This window comes from Bombyx mandarina, chromosome 22, assembly GCF_030267445.1.
Source record: "Bombyx mandarina strain Sakado chromosome 22, ASM3026744v2".
In the NCBI taxonomy this organism is placed as follows: Eukaryota; Metazoa; Arthropoda; class Insecta; order Lepidoptera; family Bombycidae; genus Bombyx; species Bombyx mandarina.
In genome coordinates this window covers 4,219,837-4,239,253 of record NC_143228.1, presented here as the reverse complement: position 1 = coordinate 4,239,253, position 19,417 = coordinate 4,219,837, and the positions used below count along the sequence as shown (strand labels likewise).

Here is a 19,417-nt window from a genome sequence, read left to right as displayed (position 1 = left end):
ATATTAGCAGGATTTGCAAATGAAACTGTTAAAATTCATGTCACACAATTAATCTTTGATTCGCTTAAGGTAGATAAGGAGAATAGTGTAATATCTAAGGTTGTTAGTATTCATAGCGGAGTGGCAATTATCGTTAGCGTGAGATTTTTGTTTTTTGAGAGCCACTGGAGTCTAAATATTTTTTTTTTTTATTGCTTAGCTGTGTGGACGAGCTCACAGCCCACCTGATGCTAAGTGGTTACTGGAGCCCATAGACATCTACAACGTAAATGCGCCACACACCTTGAGATATGGTTCTAAGGTTTCAGTATAGTCACAACGGCTGCCCCACCCTTCAAACCGAAACGCATTACTGCTTCACGGCAGAAATAGGCGGGGCGGTGGTACCTACCCGTGCGGACTCACAAGAAGTCCTACCACCAGTAAAAATTATTTTGAATTGTTTCCAAGTGTTTTAAAAGTTGTAGTTTAGACAATTGAAATAAAAAGCTTCGAATTTGCAAATATTCGATTTTGAATTTTAGAAATCAAAGGTTCGTTTTATATTTGTAAAACTAAACTAAAGTAAAAACTAATTACACAACGCACGTATATACATTAGTGATATACCTAGATATACCTAGTCAGGTCATAAGTATTGTCACACAGTAAAAACTTTTCTTTTAGAATGCTGGCCACAAAAAAGTTTATTGAATTCGAATTTCGAATTGTTCATGAAAATAAAAATGTATACTTTTAGAATTTTACTCATTTTTAAATATGGAGTGGACGCTTAAAGAAGACCGTGTTGCAGTTATTGCGTTGCATCGTTGCGGTTACGCGCCAATTCAAATTTTTAACATACTGAAAAATTTGAATATAACCAAAAGATTCGTTTATCGTACCATCAAACGATACAATGAAGACTCTAGTGTAGATGACAGGTCAAGAAGTGGTCGCCCTCAGTCTAGGACTCCAGCAGTGATAAAAGCTGTGAAGGCGCGAATTCAAATAAATCCCAAACGTAAGCAGAAACTGTTGGCCCTTCAGATGGGGTTAAGCAGAACCACGGTGAAAAGGGTGTTAAATGAAGACTTAGGGCTTCGGGCATATCGAAGAAAAACAGGACATCGTTTGAATGCTCGTCTAATGGATCTGAGACTGAAGAGATACCGCGCTTTGTTGAAGCGGTACGCGGGATAAAAATATCGGGAAATTCTTTTTTCGGATGAAAAAATTTTTACCGTAGAAGAGAGCTACAACAAACAAAATGATAAGGTGTACGCACACAGTAGTGAAGAAGCGAGCAACCGTATTCCGCGTGTCCAACGAGGTCATTTTCCATCCTCGCTCATGGTATGGTTGGGAGTTTCTTATTGGGGCTTAACAGAGGTACATTTTTGTGAGAAAGGTGTAAAAACGAATGCAGTTGTGTATCAAAATACAGTCCTGACGAACCTTGTGGAACCTGTTTCTCATACCATGTTCAATAACAGGCACTGGGTATTCCAACAAGATTCGGCGCCAGCTCATAGAGCGAAGAGCACACAAGACTGGCTGGCGGCGCGTGAAATCGACTTCATCCGGCACGAAGACTGGCCCTCCTCCAGTCCAGATTAGAATCCGTTAGATTACAAGATATGGCAACACTTGGAGGAAAAGGCGTGCTCAAAGCCTCATCCCAATTTGGAGTCACTCAAGACATACTTGATTAAGGCAGCCGCCGATATTGACATGGACCTCGTTCGTGCTGCGATAGACGACTGGCCGCGCAGATTGAAGGCCTATATTCAAAATCACGGAGGTCATTTTGAATAAACTTTAGTATCATAAGAATCTATGTTTTGTTAAGTTCATTTTGGTATATGAATAGTTACATAATGAATAAACTTGTTTCAATTATTTTACATTAAACATGTGACAGAATTTATGACCTGACTAGGTACATTAGTGAAACACGGTCAATCACCGATGTGACTATATCTAACTGTAGGAAAACATTGATTTCTTGAAATTGCTCGCGTGTTACGTTTATCCGGAGTTCCCGGATAATATCGGTTCCGAGTTTCATCACAATGGGATGAATGATTTGGGAACAAATTGAGGCCAAACACATGTAACCGACTTCATTATGTAAATAAAAAGATAAATAATTAATCATATGTTTTTGGTATCACTGATATTTATAATAAAGTATCATTCTTTCAATTTAGGAATCATGGTGTCGACGATGGCGACCTCCTCGCCGGACTTTCTTCACGAGCGTATGCACACATGGGTCAAAGAATGCGCCCACCAAAGTCGAACCAGTGCTATCTGAAGGTAAGAATAAGTTCGTGTAAAAATCATACCTTGAGAGTTCCACATTTCGAAAATGAGCCTAAATACGAATCTTCATGTATTATGCGTGTGTGAGTGTGTATATATATACATGCATGCCGTATGTGTCTCACAAAAACCGGTCATCGTTCTCGTCGAACACGTCGCTTGCGACGAAGGGTTCGTCGAGTAAATTAACTCACAGACACAGCCCACTGAGTTCCTCGCCGGATCTTCTCAGTAGGTCGCGTTTCCGATCCGTTGGTAGGTTCTGCGAAGCACGGCTCTTGCTAGGGTTCGGGATAGCAACGTCGTCAGGCTTGAGCCCCGTGAACTCACCTACTAGCTCGGCGAATCTAGAATAACCCCTCGAGGTTACTAGAATAGGTAGGAAAAATAAAAATGTGTCTCACAGTATAACAGTTGTAATTTACAGTAACTACTCACTCTTGACTCTTTGGAGGTGAAATCGTATTCTGCAATATCGTTGGATTTCCTTACATTCATGCACTTTTACAAAACTAGAGGCTGTGTATCCTTATTATATGTTTACATCGAAAAACGAACACTTAATTAGTAGAAAAAAGATCAAACCTAATTTTCACTTTCTAGTGATGTCAGGAATTAAAATGTTAGCCGCCGCTAAAATTTTCGAAAGGATTAAAAAATATGACAAAAATGGATTATTGGAAGGACACGTAGATCACTTATCGAACTAAAAAAAGTTTAGACACCATATTTATATTGGCTTATAATGTGTACGTATTTATTAAGATGATCCAAAACATAATTTATTTATTTTTTAACTCAAATAATGGTGAAATACAGTATTACAAACAGAATTTATAACATAGTGATTACATTACATACTGAGATGAATGCACATACACACAGAATACACAACATAAACCTACAGCCCATAAAAATAACACTCAAATTAAAATTAAATATTTATACTAAATAATTTAATATCAATATATATTTGAAACACTAGAACACAAAATTTAAACATACGGTAAATTGCGCATTTAAATTCAAAGGAATTTGTTTTTAATTAAAAAGACGATCTGCGATCACAAGCAATTTAACCATTCGACATTTCATTTATTTAACGAAAACACGGAAATCCATTATGGTTAAAAAAACTATCTCGCGTACATTTTCCACGTAAGTAAGGGTCGTGTTTTATCTGCAAGTATAAGTTTATATTAATTATATTATATATACCAATTTATTTTCAGAATTTCCATTTTTGCTACAAAACCTTACTTCTTACTAAATAACATGATTCTTATATAATAAATGTCCTATTTATATGGGGTTTATGAGTGACAAAATATGATTATTTCTTTTGATTGCGTTGACTGAGATGCTTATTCTTAAGCTTCAGTCATAATATTCTTATTATAACTTCCTTCCACCGTATTTGGTACAATAGGCGTTAATGAGCAAAACAGTTTCACAGTGTTTGATACACAGACAGACAAAAAAACAGAGTGATCCTTTATGGATACCGTTTTTTTTCTTCTTTTGAGAACCGAAAACCTAAAAAGCAAACACATTAAGATAAACTGAATTACTTTATTATTGAAATATTACACAGATTTTAAGACCATCACCAGTTAATCTATATTTTGAAATATGTGAGTAGTTCTTACGTTGTAGCTATCAACTAATAAACATAAACAGACAAGCTAACATTTACGGAGCTATTTACCTAGTTATAGTAATAATTTAATAACTTTTCAATTCAAACAGATCAAGATTTGCGCAGCGCGAAAGCTTAAGCTTAAATTATTAAAACATTATTTTAACGACTTATTACTATTTAAACTATCGTAACACGTTTCTAAAACTTCGAATTCTTCAAAAACCATTTCTCCAAATTTAGTGGTTTTTCCTTTGTTCTTGTCTGAATTTTCGTTAACATAGTAATATTTTTTCTCGAAACTCTGTGGGTCCAATGATGTATCTGATGTCGATGTTTTGCAACTACCCACACTTTCGGTGTCTCTTTCACTTGATTCTTCTTTTTTGCTGAAGTTGACGATAACGGGTGCATCTTGAGAGAAATTATTTTCATTTTTCTTTGTATTCGTTGCATCATAAGGTTTAAATTCTTGTTTCTTTTTCGGAATTACTTTTGTTACTTCATTATTCTTATTGTCTACGGCAGAATTTGTCGTAGTTCTGCTGTAACTCTCTATCCTACATATTTTATTTTTTACCGAGTTCTCATTGTCACATACTAAGGGAGGATCTTCTTTAGAAAGTTGTTTTCTATATTTTAGTCTTGGGTCCTTGCATTCGTCAGTCCCTGTTAATTCAAGACGGCTACTACAACTATTCGACTTCACAAGCTTAAACTTGAATCCAGGAAATGAATCTGCTTTTTTATTTCTCTCCTCACTTAAATCTTCTAACGACGATTTAGATTTTTGTTTCTCTGTCACAACTTGAGTGTGTTTGTTTGCAACCAGACATGAACATGTGTCACCACGACATTTTGTCTGACATGAAAAGCAGTCTCGGTTACAGTTCTTCTGTAAACTCTTAATTTCATCCATGATTGCCTTCGTCATAGGACTCACACTCGTTTTCGAATTCATAACTTTACCACCATAATATGTTACCGATGTACCACATTCTCGTATTTTCTTTAATATGTCTGGACTCACGTACTGACTTTCGCAGCAAAAATCTTGGCTCATCGAATCACAAAGATATTCATCACTTGAACTATAAACATTGTCTTTTAATTGCTTTTGTGGAAATGGACTGTGTCCATCTGTTTCATATTCGTTGTTAGAACTTAGATCTCCACTGGAAACTCCACTCGAAAGACTAGCATTATCCCATTTTTTACCACCATAGTTCGTATCTATTGTAAGTTGTCTGATCACTTTCTTTCTACCGCTATTTTTGTTATTTCCCTGCACATCTTCGCATAGATTTCTATAGGATGTTGCTCGTCTAGTTAGGCCAATTTCATCAACAAGTGGTGGGTCATGAGCCATCGGTGTTTTCATTTTTAAAGTGTCCTCGAACAAATTCCTCACCTTTTTCACAGTATCAGGATTAGGTAGTTCTTCTTCTATAATTTCTTTATTTACTCTGATGGGGTGATAGAAGAAATGTCTTCTTATGGCGTTTTTGGCTTTATCTGTTTGTGAAATGTTGTCTTCATTTCTCTTCAATAGAGTCGGAGGAATTTTACGCGTATCAGTGGCTTTTCTAGGAGCCGGTTCTATTTTTGTCCGCACTGGTTCAATTATAACAATATTATTGTTGACCAATAATTCTTGAAAACTGTAATCCTGAAGATATTGTAGTAGACCATCAAATTGAGCTTCTTTACGGTAATTCGCAATCATACTATTTTTAAATAATTCCGATTTCATTACTTTATAACGAACATGGTCGAAATCATCGCATTCTTTATCAAAACCCTTTGGTTTGATAAGGGTAGCTTGTGTTTTTTGATTTTGATTATCGTCACTGCTTAGTTCTACTATTTCAATTTCAGGCGTGTCTCTGTTTGAGTCTGTTTCGGAAATATTTGATGTAGTTTTTGGTTTCTCATAAATATTTGCATCAAATTCCTTCACAATTTTTTCTACAGGGGTTTCCTCTATTTCTGAATCGCTTTTTACTTTTTCAGTTTCTTCTTTCCATAGTTGTAATTTCGTTTGACTGATTTTTCGTATACTGTCAACAATTTTAACACTTTCCAAAGATTTTATTATACTTCCCACTGATAAATCCGAAATAAATTTTTCCTTTTCTATTTCTCGACCTGTCTGAGAGTCTGTTGCGCTGGTACGATTCAAATGATCTTCGATGACTTTGTCTTGTTCACTGATTTCCTTTAATTCTATAAGCTTAGACCAATAATTTTTAACGGAATTAATCTTTTCTTGATATTCTATATCAGTTTTTATAGCGTCGCTTAGCTTAACGTCGCTTTCATTTTTACTGTCTTTATAGTCTTTGTACTGTGGGTTGGTATCCATCTTGATATCACTAGATGTAGCGATTGTATCAGCGATTTTGTTCAAATTTGTCACTTTTTGCATCTTATTTCTGGAATCTACTACTTGGAGAACTTGCGGTCTCGTCATAGTTATTTGTTTTTCTTTTCTTTTTTCTTTATTTAAAGCGTTTACTAACAATTCTTCCTTTTTTTGAGTATCCTTTATTATTAGTTTAGGAGGTGGTTTATCGAATCTTTGCTGAACAAAAGCTAACTTTTCACAGGTTTCTTTTTTAAATGTTGGTATGGTAGTTTTGACAACTTTGTTAAGTTTAATAGTTACGAAAGGGTCCTTGGATGTTCGAAGGCTAGATGTATCGATAAATTTCTCGTCACCTGTATGTTGAATTTTGTCAAAATTTTCAGATTGTTTCTCGTTGTTTGTTTCTAGCTCTTTTATAGAATGCGATAAAGTTTCTAAAGAATTTTGTTGAATTACTCGATCGATCGGTATCGATTGTTTATTATTATTGTTCAGGTCGTTTTTTACAGGCGGATCGATAACGATTGTTTGATGACCACTAAGTGGTAACAAAGCTATATTAGAGGCCGCTGAGGTCTTGAACGATTGCACGCGAGACAGCAGCGATTGATTAATTAAATCTTCAGTTGAAGGTTTTAAGAGTTCAGTGGTGAATTGTTTGTTCAAAGATTTTTCCACTGTTAGAGGACTAGGTATACGAATTGCTTCTTCTGGTGAAGGATCGCGCTGTCGAAGTGAATAATGTTTTTTGATGTTTGTTTTCTTTTTCTTGCCTTGAGACGACACGTTTATATTGTCATTCGATAGAGATTTTATTATGTTTACATCTGTTTTGTAATCAGAGTAAGTGTTTATTCTCAAACTTTCTGATTTTGTAATTAGTTTATTGTTCCTAATAGTACCTTCAATTTCATTTATTTCCCTTTCGTTTTGATGATTTTCAGCACGAAAATAATTTAAATCTTTTTCATCACCGTTAGAACTCTCAATTGTTCTGATTGATTTTAGGTCGTCTTCGAGTTTTGTAAAAGTTTCTATCAATGGTGGCTCGGAAAATCCAGGTAAATATATGCAATTACTAGTTTGTATTTTAGTTGTAGGGGGATTTTTAAATGATTTATTTAGTTGACCGTAATTTTCCGTAGTTTTCGATGATAATATTTCTTGAAAGTGGGTTTGCGCTACTTCATAAGTATTCTCGCAGGGTATGTCGTCCGGATCTTCTTCCCTTAATTGAGCATCAATTCTTTCTGATTTCCTTAAACACTTACTAATGTTGATGTCAGGTAATGAATAATATTGATTTTCTATCAAAGTAGTCACAAAAGGTTCTGTTGTGATATTTTTTGCTGTACAATGGCTCTTCGTAGAGTAAGTATCACCTTCGATGTATGTGCTGCTTACGTAAACTTCGTCGTTTTGTTTTGTAAGGATTTCGTTGAATAGGTTTTTGTTTTTATTTAAAAACGAATCTCTGTGGATGTCCGCAAAGGTTTTTTTCTTACTTATTGTTGTGTATATTGGATCATTGGTATTGTTAGTTTCAGAATTGAAAGCTTGTGATGCGACTGAAACGTTTTCGTTGAATTGCGAATCACAAAATTCGTCAATCTTCTCAGCCAAAGAATTGGCTAAATATTCTAATTTATGGGATTTATCTGATGAAGCTATAGAAATTGAAATGTACGACGTTACACTATCAGGAAGACTAGAAACAGTTCCGTCGTTTTCAGAAACTATAGATTGTACGTCATTTTCGGATTTTACTGTATGTAATCCTGCAGTTCCTTCGGGTACTACTAGAATTTTTGTGTCGTTCCTCTGGCTGCTTTGCGCCGAAAAAATATCGTAAGTGTCAGCTTTAGTCACGTTTGGAAATTCGTCGTTTTTATCTTTTTCGCTGCGTGTAAGACTGTCGTTAGTATAAGATTTTGGAGTGTTAATTTCTGATCGGTTTTTGTCTTCGTTATCACTGCAATGTTCGTCTGTGGTTACATAGAGTTCTTTACTTGGATTCGGTGATACAAGAGATCTTTCGGTTTCAGGTGAGCTATCTTTGTAATTTTGCCTATGTGCTTCAAAATTGTAGTGTTTCCTGACGTAATTTGAATCTAAACTATCAATTTCACTAGGGTGACGCGAATTGCTTAGACTCTCTTGTGATTTAGTTGTAACTTTAGATTCTTCATTTAAATTCGGCCAGCTCCCGCTAACCGATTGAGACCGATGGCTGTCGTTACGAGAGACGGCGTCTTCTTTTTCAGTTGTAAAATCTTTTTGTTCGGGACTTTTTCTTTGTGCATTTATATCGCCAAAACAAGAAGCGGTACTGTCAATGTAGATACTTTCGAGAACTTCTTCTTTTGTTTGGTATTTAGCACGACCGATCAACCTGAAATTAGTGAAAGAATCGTAATTAAGCGTCACTATGGCAATGCCTTTAATTTGTTAGAGACGAGGCACATTTCTCAAAAATTAGGCGGGCACCTAAGGTGTTGGATTCATAATACGAACTTTTGGAAAAATATATAATATTGTTAAAAATAAATATTATAGATAAATAATGTCTCCAACGGAAATAATTTGGGATGAACATCAAAATAAAAATCCTTTCTTATCGTAAATCAAGGCCATTGCTCAATATGTAAAAGATAAAACTCACCTGTCTTTGAAGCAGGGCTTTTCAAATAAACGGGCGCGAGGAATGAGTTGTGACCTCTTACTTTTGCCGTGATTTTGGATTTGAAGGTCGGTGAAGGTTTCTTCTCTGATCACAGCTAAACTTCGACTGCGTCTTAAATTCGATCCTTCCGGTTCTTTATGCTTGCACAGTCTTCCGTAACTATTACAGAATTCGGAATCAGAATTAGCAAACCTTTTTTGCAAGAGCTCTTCGGCTGCCTTTGATCTTGTTAGATGCTGATAAAATTCGTCCTGTGGCAACTGTAAAGGAAGCTTGTAGTATTCAGCAAGCTTACTTTGATACTTTTCGCTCTTTGTTTTGGTATTGCTTTCTTCTTTTTCTTTGCCCTTTGAGAGTTTTCTTTTTTTGGGGCGTGCCTCTTGACTCTTCTTTGAGTCCAAAGAATTACGCGGCTTATCAAACTCTAATGTTTCAGCAGGGTTTTCAAAATATTGTATGTCACCAACGGTGTTCGCCGCGGTCTTGTGCTCGTCCTGACTCGATTTCCTTTCGACAAGTTCTCGAAGACGGCTTCTTGTGGAGCTGGAGTTAGATGTAACGCTTTCCGGCCGTTTGTTTGATTCTACAGATCGTCTGAATAGGCTTGTCTTGATCGATCCGAAGTCGCCTTCGTCTTGACAAGAAGCCGTTGAGTAATTCTGCGCTCTTATACGGTCAACGTGATTCTGGCTAGAATACGACGCGACCGAGTCCACCGAGTGCCTGTAACGTAAGATGGTTCAGATTAGATTAAGACTGCTAGATAATGATGTTTGCATTAGATAAGTTGTTTTTGGTGTGCCGGATTTGACTCATCAGCTGAGAGTACACACACACACCTATAAATATGAAGTATTTATGTAAATATTTGCTTATTATGGTCTGTATTAAATCTTAAAGAGTAAATTTCTCTATAATCACCCGAGGCCCAGTAACTGTGGATGGTTTATGTTACCATAATTAATGGGAAATACTTATTTTTAGTAGATCTTTTATTATTGGAAGGAAGTTCCTTACGGCAGGCTTGGAGGGGATAGGGATTTTGCTGCGCGACCGAACTGAAAAAAATGTGATAGTAAAACCGTAAGAAAAAATCCGTGGAAAAAAGTGCGTGGAATAAAACCGTTAAATGAGACGTGCGCAGGCGCGACAGTCGTATACACAAGCGAGTAGTGTATAATACCTTTCTCTTTCTCCCTCTTTCGTTTCGTTCTCTCATCCCTTCTCTCTCTATTTTATAATTATTTCTATTTCTATGTAATTTTATGTTGTCAAACAAAAATAAAGAGACATATTTTGTTATTTTAATTGATAATTTTAATTACGATTTTATTTTTATTTTACGTAATTTATTATTTCCTAAAATACTGAATTTCCTAAATACTTTCCTGTACTTAAATAAAAACTAATCAGCAAAATTTAAGAGAAAAATCAAGAAAACCATCATAAAATTGAGCACGATTTTTTTTTGCAAATTGTGTCGATTCTACATTAGCCGAAGGAACTTCGTTCCTACCTGGTGTCCCACGACACCACATAATTAGTTTTTTTTTTTTTAACGGCTTAATTGTGGTAGTTGTGTATAATATTGAAACAATATTTCGATCAACATTAAAATTGGTCAAATATGTACATTTCTTGTAGAGAAACGATTCATATATTCAATTCGGATACAACTGTTAACAATACTTTCTGTTTTAATATATACGATATTAAAATCTATATGTATAAAGATGAATCCCTATTTCCCTTGGTCATGGCATCATGCGTGAAAGACTGGACCGATTTCGATAATTCTTTGTTTGTTATGTTTGTTATTATCAGGAGAAGGTTCTTGTAGGTAGGTTTTTATGAAAGAAAAAATTAAGGAAATTGCGCGAAAAATTAAGAATACTTAACCACAATATTAAATTTTCTAACGTAACCTTACGACGCTAGACCATAACATTGATAGAATACTTGCTTCAAATATCGTCAAAGAGAATGCTTCGGTTGGAGTTATATATTGATAAAATGCATAAGAGGATGTAAAAAATCTGTATTTAACAGTTCACAGCATATCGATGCTATTCGATCAATGAACGTTGTATGCCAATATTGCAAGGCGTTTAAAGAATTTGAAGTCGATGAAAGATTTTGAAGTCGTCGTGGCCTAAAGGATAAGACGTCCGGTGCATTCGTGTTGAGCGATGCACCAGTGTTCGAATCTCAGGCGAGTACCAATTTTTCTAATGAAATATGTACTCAAAAAATGTTCACGATTGACTTCCACGGTGAAGGAATAACATCGTGTAATAAAAATCAAACCCGCAAAATTATAATTTGCGTAATTACTGGACCTCTTGTGAGCCCGCGCGGATAGGTACCACCGCCCTGCCTATTTCTGCCGTGAAGCAGTAATAATGCGTTTCGGTTTGAAGGGCGGGGCAGCCGTTGTAACTATACTGAGACCTTGGAACTTATATCTCAAGGTGGGTGGCGGATTTACGTTGTAGATGTCTATGGGCTCCGGTAACCACTTTTAACATCTGGTGGGCTGTGAGCTCGTCCAACCACCTAAGCAATAAATAAATAAAAATCATTAAAAATGAAGCTCCTGGATTGTGTTGCGCGAGCGGTCAAGTCAATTTGACGCAATTGGCACCGTCACCAGAGCCACTACATTCATTGGTTACCGGAAATGGGCCAGATTCTAAACATTTTTTTGACTCAAAACGAGCAATACACAACACGAGCAAATTACTTTCAAATGTTCAAAATCATTTGGAGCAACAGGAGTTATCCAAGAAAATTTTATGTCAACTTTCAAGGTAAAACAGTGAACTTTTACCAACACATGTCTGATGGAAAATACGTTGACAGGCTTCAATTGACATGGTGTGTCAATTAAAAGGGCGTAAAGTACTTTTGTTGCTCTATGCATTGCCAGAAGCAACCAGAAGTGAGTATGTTTAAAAAAGTTGATAGTGGAATTAGCTGTCCTCACGAAAGTATTTTGAGAGTCACGTTGTAAAGCCTCATGGTCGTACTACAAACGGTTCGCTATTGAATATTCTATATTTCAGTTCAGATTTGTACATATAAAGGAAAGGTCAATAAAATCAATAATAAATTATGGTCCCCGAAGCGAACCGAGGTTGGGTCGCTAGTAAACTAGTAAGTATACAAAGCGAGTAAAGAAAGGAGAGCCAAGACGAGAATATAAAACAGCGGTCTTTTTTATAATCTTTTGTTCGTCTGGCTGTTCGCTTGTTGCCCCGTGTACACGCTGCTTTTCATGTAATGTTCATAAGTTTCATTCAAATCGGATTTCGCAAAATACTGTCGTAACTTCAATAATTATAGAGTTCAATGTTATATATACTTGTATTATTTTAAAAGTTGCATAGTAAATAATAATCATATTAATACGAAAGTAAGTCTTTCTGTCTGTTTTCACGCCTAAACTACAAAATCGACATTTTACGAAATTCTATATGGAAATTGGTTGAAACTTGAGAGATAATATTATGAATAAATAATTGGACATAATCACATGTGTGATTATACATGGCCTAATATTAGGATTCCCTCAGGAAATATTTTTATAGAATAATGGAGGGTAGTTTTACAATATTCAAATCTGAATAATACCTTCGTCGTTCATACAAACGAAAATTGTTAAGTATTAGAATACGTATGAAATGAAACGTAACTAATTCCTGATCAGGGCATCAGGGAACCAGAGATGTTCAGAGATACTTATATTATATGTTCAAATATAAACAAATATATAAATTAAACACTCAGAGACAGACTTGTTCTATACACGAAACATTCTTAAGGGATTCGAACTCACAACCTTCGCGGCCCAGCATCTGCTGCTGTGCCATCGAGACAGTCATTAGCTACATTTTATCCCACTGCTGAGCAAGAGTCTCCCACCCACGCCAAATAAAAACGAAAAGATAGTTGTTTAATAATCTAAAAGTAATCTAAATATATATATTTTTATTACATCAAAAGTTTATGAACCGTACTGATTATCAAAACGTAGGGGGCGAACAATATTGGCTTCCTGCCAGCAATTGGCGTTGACAACGACCTCGCATATACCTTAAGCGATTATTCTAAAGCAGTATAACGTAGTAGTTGTTTAGATTATTTTTGGGCAGGTGCATCTGAAATATTTAACATTACGGAGGATCGTAGGTTTCACACTGAACAACTTTGCATGTCTATTTTATTTAAAAATTATAGGTAAACATTACATCATAATTACTTCAATGAGTAATGTGCGATACCGTTACATTTTGATAAACATATATTTAAAATATAGTTTGTAGGTAATATAAACTATTTCCTTAAAACGGCTATATTAATATGAGTGCCATATTGATCGTAACTAAATAACTATTAGATATAATTTATACAGTCAAAAGTTCTGAACGTATTCTCGTTCATACGTAATTTTTGCGAAGGATTTAACGGTCGACTACCGAGACATTTTAACGAGTTCTAAAGCGCACGACATCTGCAGATTTTATTTGAGAGTTTGCCAAAACGGATATACGAGAAAGACCTGTAATCTAGTTTTGTATTGGACGTATATACGTTGAAGATCCTAGCGACGTTAAAGTTCAATGGTAAAATGAGCATAAATTCAAATTCAGAATCGGTTTAATGTTAACTTATCTACCGCTGCGTGACCGATACGATTTTTAAACTCAAAAGAACTTTGTACTATCGCATTCAACAATTCACACGACGAAGAAGACTCGTCAATTGGGCGGTAATTCAAGACGAAATTAGGAGCGGCCGACATCTTTTAAGTGGCGAAAGAAGTTTCGCGACCTTTGTTTTTTTTTAAATATTTTATATCCTAAAATAACAAGAACCGTAAAATGCGCGACGTGACGATAGATGAAAGCTGAAACTGAATTAATATTATAAAAGTCTGTGTTCAGAAATTTGCAGATTTAGTCAGAAAATAGATCACTTTTAAAATTAGAGTTATTTCGGTTAATCAACTAATTTATGGAAGCCACTGTTATAATTAAATTTATCAATAAAAATATCTACATAAGAATGTTAGCTCGTATATATTATCAGACATCTATTTCACTGTCATTGATTTGTGAATCTACCTAATTCTTTGTCTACAATCGATGGCGTCGTCAATGGTTTCTATTACCCCGGCGAGTGCGATAAATTCTATTAATATTTAAAACCTTGGCACTGCGGAGACATCGCCCTATAACGCGGGAATTCGATTGTGATTTGTAGATATTCACACAAGCGTAAGGTCCGATATTCAAGACGTCAAATTTTCAAATTGAATTGGCTCTTGTGTGTTAAAGACCTCTACCGGAACATTTTCAGAGAAATATTTCTTGAAATAATTGTTCTAAAAATTAAAGTTTTTCGAGGTCGAGACATTAGGAAAATACATAAATATTCAATATAACTTCATACTAGATGGCACAATTACGTTGCAACAATACTTAAATTAAAATATATTTTTTTAATATTTATGTTTACAGCCTTCATAAGTTGATAATGTCCAATAGGTATATCTGTATGCCATAATCATGTAGGACCACTAAGACATATGGATATACGAAATGGGCAAGGTAGATATAATTACGAAATAAATAAATAAATAAAGGAGAAAGTATAAGCAATATGTATATTAATAATGAATCCTCCCCTTGAGTTTCTCGCCGGATCTACTCAGTGGGTCGCATTTCCGATCGGGTGGTAGATTCTGCGAAGCACGGCTCTTGGTAGAGTCAGTGTTGGCGACACTCCGGTTTGAGCTCCGTAAGCTCACCTACTAGCATGGTGAATCTAGAATAACCCTTTAAAGTTACTAGAATACGTAGGAAAAAAAATGAATCCTGACTTATGAACTATATTAGGTATGCATAACAGTCCACAGTCTATGCCTATCGTATGTGTAAGCCTAACCTATCTATCGAGTAATACAAGACGCTTGTGTATCATTGAGTATAAATGTCTCTGAAACACTACAAATTGTTTTAAATTGAAATGTTTACGTTCCGAGGTGAATGTATAACGGTGACCTAAAATACTTTTTCTTCGCTCGTCTTAATATATTATCTTATTCCCGGCACGAACCTGTAGGACTGTACTAATGTACTCTTGTATTCAAGACAGTGGTTACATTATTTTTAGTCGACGGATACGAGCGCCAAATGTGATTGCACTAAACAACTGGATACCGGAGATATTCTACAGTGAACACAATAAATCATTGTAAATTTGAAAATATTTTTTTAGAAATGGAATGTATAGTTAATTTCAAGCCAAATAAACAAGTGACAGCTGAGTTAAGACGTAACCATATAAATAGAGACGCAGATATGGACTACGATACTTATTACGTGAATTTATCAAACGAGTATTCATCCGGAATACGTATACTAACCGTAATAGCTTACGTTTATAGGCATTAAAATGACCGTTACGATGCTCTAGAGCTAATTCAATGGAAGCCAATTCAATGTCAAGGTTAGATAATGTCTTTGTAATGTGGAACACTGCATTGTTAAACGGCAATCTATTTTTTTAATTAAAATATTATTATTATAGCTATTGGTACCTTAAGCTTAAGGTATTAATAACCTGTCGGTGCTTTGCTAACTCAAAACCTTCAGGCTCATTTTATTCACTTACACATACGTGCTTATGTGACTGAGTATATTTCGTTGCAAGTAGGAGCCTACGTTAAATGTCTGTTCTGATGAAAAGGTGTGGTAATTAAATTTGTGATTCAAAAGCAACAACGGAAATTAATATTAAAATTATTATGTAAATAAATTTGACAAAGCCTTAAGCCAAACATACTGACTCTCTCTCTCATTAACTTTAAAAACATAAAGAAACGCACACAGAACTTTTCTAAACCGATGTCAAACATTATTTTGGGAAGTTGGACGCATAAAAGTCGAGGATTAGAATAAACAAGTATGCGATTTATAGCTAGGTTGAAAATTGGTTGGTTTGTCGACGTCTTCTTTGATGTAACGATTTGAAGTCTTTATGATAATAAAATTACAAGCGCAGACGACGTTTTGTTTAATACATCGAAGCTCAATAAGTCAATAGTGGCGGACGCATTTTTATGTTTAAAATGGAAATTATGTGTTTAAGGTAAATATTTAATTTAGAGTTTTAATGTTATGTTTATAAATAATTATGTACTGCCACAGACCACTCTACAAATTAAAATTTTGTACGTTATAGTGTGCGTGTGATGAGACTGTGTGATGAAAGGTTTTATCAGCATTATTTTGTCCTAACCAATTTTGATGGAACGATAGGCTGTATTCACAATGTTTCCTTGGAGTGTTGTTTTTTAAATTGAGAAGCATGTATTTATTATTTGTCTACGCTTAGACCGGCAACGCTTTCTTCGTTCAAGAGTTCACTTTGAAGTTCTTTTTGATAAGCGAATAGGGTTTCTCCTTAAGATCTTGTCTCTCCATTTGACCTGGAGAATTCAAAATCGATATGAAACTAATCGAAATGCTTAAGTGGATGCTCTCGATTGCAATCGGTGCATATTTTATGGTTCAGTATTCACTTCGTTTGAATTCCTAGCGGCAAATTGGCGAATTTAGATATTTAGGTCATACTCCAGTATAAACTTAAAATAGTTTGGTGTCAGAAGGACGGTTTCAATTATGTCTAAAACCGACATGCTAAGTGTGTTGACTACTAAAATTATTAGTTTAAATTTCAACGAATGACCTGGTGGTTCTTTTTATTACTCTAGATGAAAAAATTAACGCCACATGTCATGTTAAGTAACCATTGAAAGTTTACAGTTCTTATTGCCATTAACATCAGAAAGTTGAAGTCAATCGTACAAAATATTGTCTTTGTAGGTAGACGAACTTTTACGGCCTAGCTTGTGAGCGGTCATCGTGGCTCATAGATGTTACCAATGTTAGTGGTATAGCCGAGTCATTGTCTTACCTTTTAAATCAGATCGTATTGCTTCACAATATAGAGAGAACTGTGGAAACTGTCCACACAGATTTGCTACTAGGGCCTACCAAATATTCAGTTTTAGAAAATTTATTGGCGGATTACTGATTTGATGGTTTGTTTATAGTGACTATGGTCAAATTATAAGCACACATTGGAGTCAGCCAAATTGGCCTCTAAAATGTTGGGAGTCCTCAATAGAGCGAGGCGGTATTTCACGCCTGGGCAAAGACTTGCGCTTTACAAAGCACAAGTCCAGCACATGGAGTACTGCTCCCACCTCTGGGCCGGGCCTCCAAAATACCCGCAACTTTCATTTGACCATTACAGAAAAGGGCCGTTCGGATCGTCGATAGTCCAATTCTCGCGGATCACTTGGAATCTCTGGGTCTACGGAGGGACTTCGGTTCCCTCTGTGCTTTGTACGGTATGTTCCATGGGGAGTGCTCTGAGGAATTATTCGAAACGATCCCCTCATCTCCTTTTTATCATCACACCTCCCGCCACCGGAACAGAGTTCATCCATATTATCTGAAACCGCTGCATTCATCGACATTGCGTTTCCAAATATCTTTTCTGCCACGTACCATCCGTCTTTGGAATGAACTCCCCTCCACGGTGTTTCCCGAGCGCTACATGTCCTTCTTCAAATGAGGCTTGCGGAGAGTACTTAATAGTATGCAGCGGCTTGGCTCTGTCCCCGACATTGCTGATGACCATTAGCGACGGTAACCATTTACCATCAGGTAGGTCGTATGCTCGTCTGTCTACAAAGGTAATAAAAAATAAAAAACATTAATACCGTACTCTAATTATGGTGTATTTTTTCATTAGATAGCAGGCTTCCACACAACATAAATTAACTGTTATAATACGTTAAAAAAGAATTAATGATACCATTTTGCAAATTGTAAAATGCTTTAGTTGATTATTAACTACATGAAAAATTATTGTTGCGTTTACTCGGTTCTAAAATGATAATTACCGGTTTTTGTCAATCATACGTCTGTTCATGTTTGTTTGTCACGGAATGTGGTCGATATTTAATAGCTTACCCACATCCGCACTTTCCTCCGTTCGTGACACTCTAGTTGCGATGTGTGCCTCTCTGTTTGTACAATTATCGTAACTTAAATACAATAAGTATCGGTATGTACATAAATGATATCATTGGTTTACGTGATTCATGATGTAAATATTAGTACTAGTATTACCAGATAATAACATTTGGCTATTATGTTATTTTTCTTAATATTTATTCGTATGACGAGAAGGTCACACATACATAATTGTTGTTTTAAATCTGTAACTTATCTAAAACTATTATCTACAGTCTAAAATCTGATATTTTTAGTAATGTAGGTATACTTAAATTTGTCATTTAAATTGTCACATTATTCATAAAAAAATGAGTCACTTGGTTACTAAGACCCATAGATGTCTCAACGTGTATGCCGCCACTCACTTTGAGTGTTGAGGTCGAAATTTCAATGACTATTGGTTACTAAATCGGTGCGATATATGACGTTTTGAACTCGTACTGGATATTGCGATGGTCCTATACAATTTTTAATAACTAAATATTTGTAACAAAATCTATTCAGTAAGTACTAAAAGAGTATAATGTATTCTCGTATTTTGATTGTTATATGTAGTATAAATAATCAATAAAATCAGGACTTTTTGGCGGGAACGCCATTTTGTTTTCATTTTGATTTTGTGTTGATTTGTTTTGTCTATTTAGTGTTTCTTCAGGTTTAAATGTGTAATAACGCTGGTTTATTAAATGTTTAATATCCGTGAAAGTGCACAAATGTGGGAAAATGAAACAAAGCCGCTGGGCGTAACTTCTCGGAATCCTCCAAAAAGTCCATTGAAAAAATCTCAGTAAATGACCACCATTTAACTGATATTATTTTTCATCCAACATAATATTTTTCCTTTAGTTTCATGCCAGTTGATTAATGTCTCAAATTAATCATTTTCTCATCATCAGCCTGCGGCAGTCCACTGCTGGACATAGGCCTCCCCCAAAAAAAAAATGACTGCTACCGTAGCCAGGGATAGTAAAGCTGCCGGGAACTGGGGGCCGTTTTTTATTTGTAGCTGCCATAAGGGGGGGTTATGCCGTAATCGCCACGCTTGGCAGGCGGGTTGGCGATCGCAGTGCTCGGTGCCTTGCACCGGTAATGCTGCTGCCCGTTACCGGCCAGGAGATTTCCGCACCGAGTGGTTTTCGTTGATGGTTATTCCGCCATCTATCGGTCACCAGAGCCCTGTTCGTCAATCAGCAGGATGCACCACGTGCAGGTAGGGTTGGCATTTGAGACAGTGTGGTGTTAATTTGCCCCATTACATCCCCCTTCTATCTAAGGGATCTTCATCTAATCATCTTCTATTCATTTCATTTTACTCCCTCTATATT

General features: G+C 35.7%; 2 protein-coding genes across 2 annotated transcripts in view; one reads left to right on the top strand and one right to left on the bottom strand.

Annotated features, from left to right (window-relative positions):
* MCU (mitochondrial calcium uniporter) overlaps positions 1-19,417 on the top strand; it is a 145,408-nt gene that overhangs the window by 5,561 nt on the left and 120,430 nt on the right. Inside the window, exon 2 of the mRNA XM_028179459.2 lies at positions 2,193-2,301. Coding sequence (XP_028035260.2) covers positions 2,193-2,301 — 109 coding nt within the window. The remainder of the gene's footprint in view (positions 1-2,192; positions 2,302-19,417) is intronic.
* jv (javelin) overlaps positions 3,866-19,417 on the bottom strand; it is a 101,834-nt gene continuing 86,282 nt past the window's right edge. The window contains exons 2-3 of the mRNA XM_089736812.1: positions 8,977-9,720; positions 3,866-8,706 (exon numbers count right to left, since the gene is read on the bottom strand). Of these exons, the coding sequence (XP_089592938.1) occupies positions 4,104-8,706; positions 8,977-9,720 (5,347 nt within the window). The 3' untranslated portion in view covers positions 3,866-4,103. The remainder of the gene's footprint in view (positions 8,707-8,976; positions 9,721-19,417) is intronic.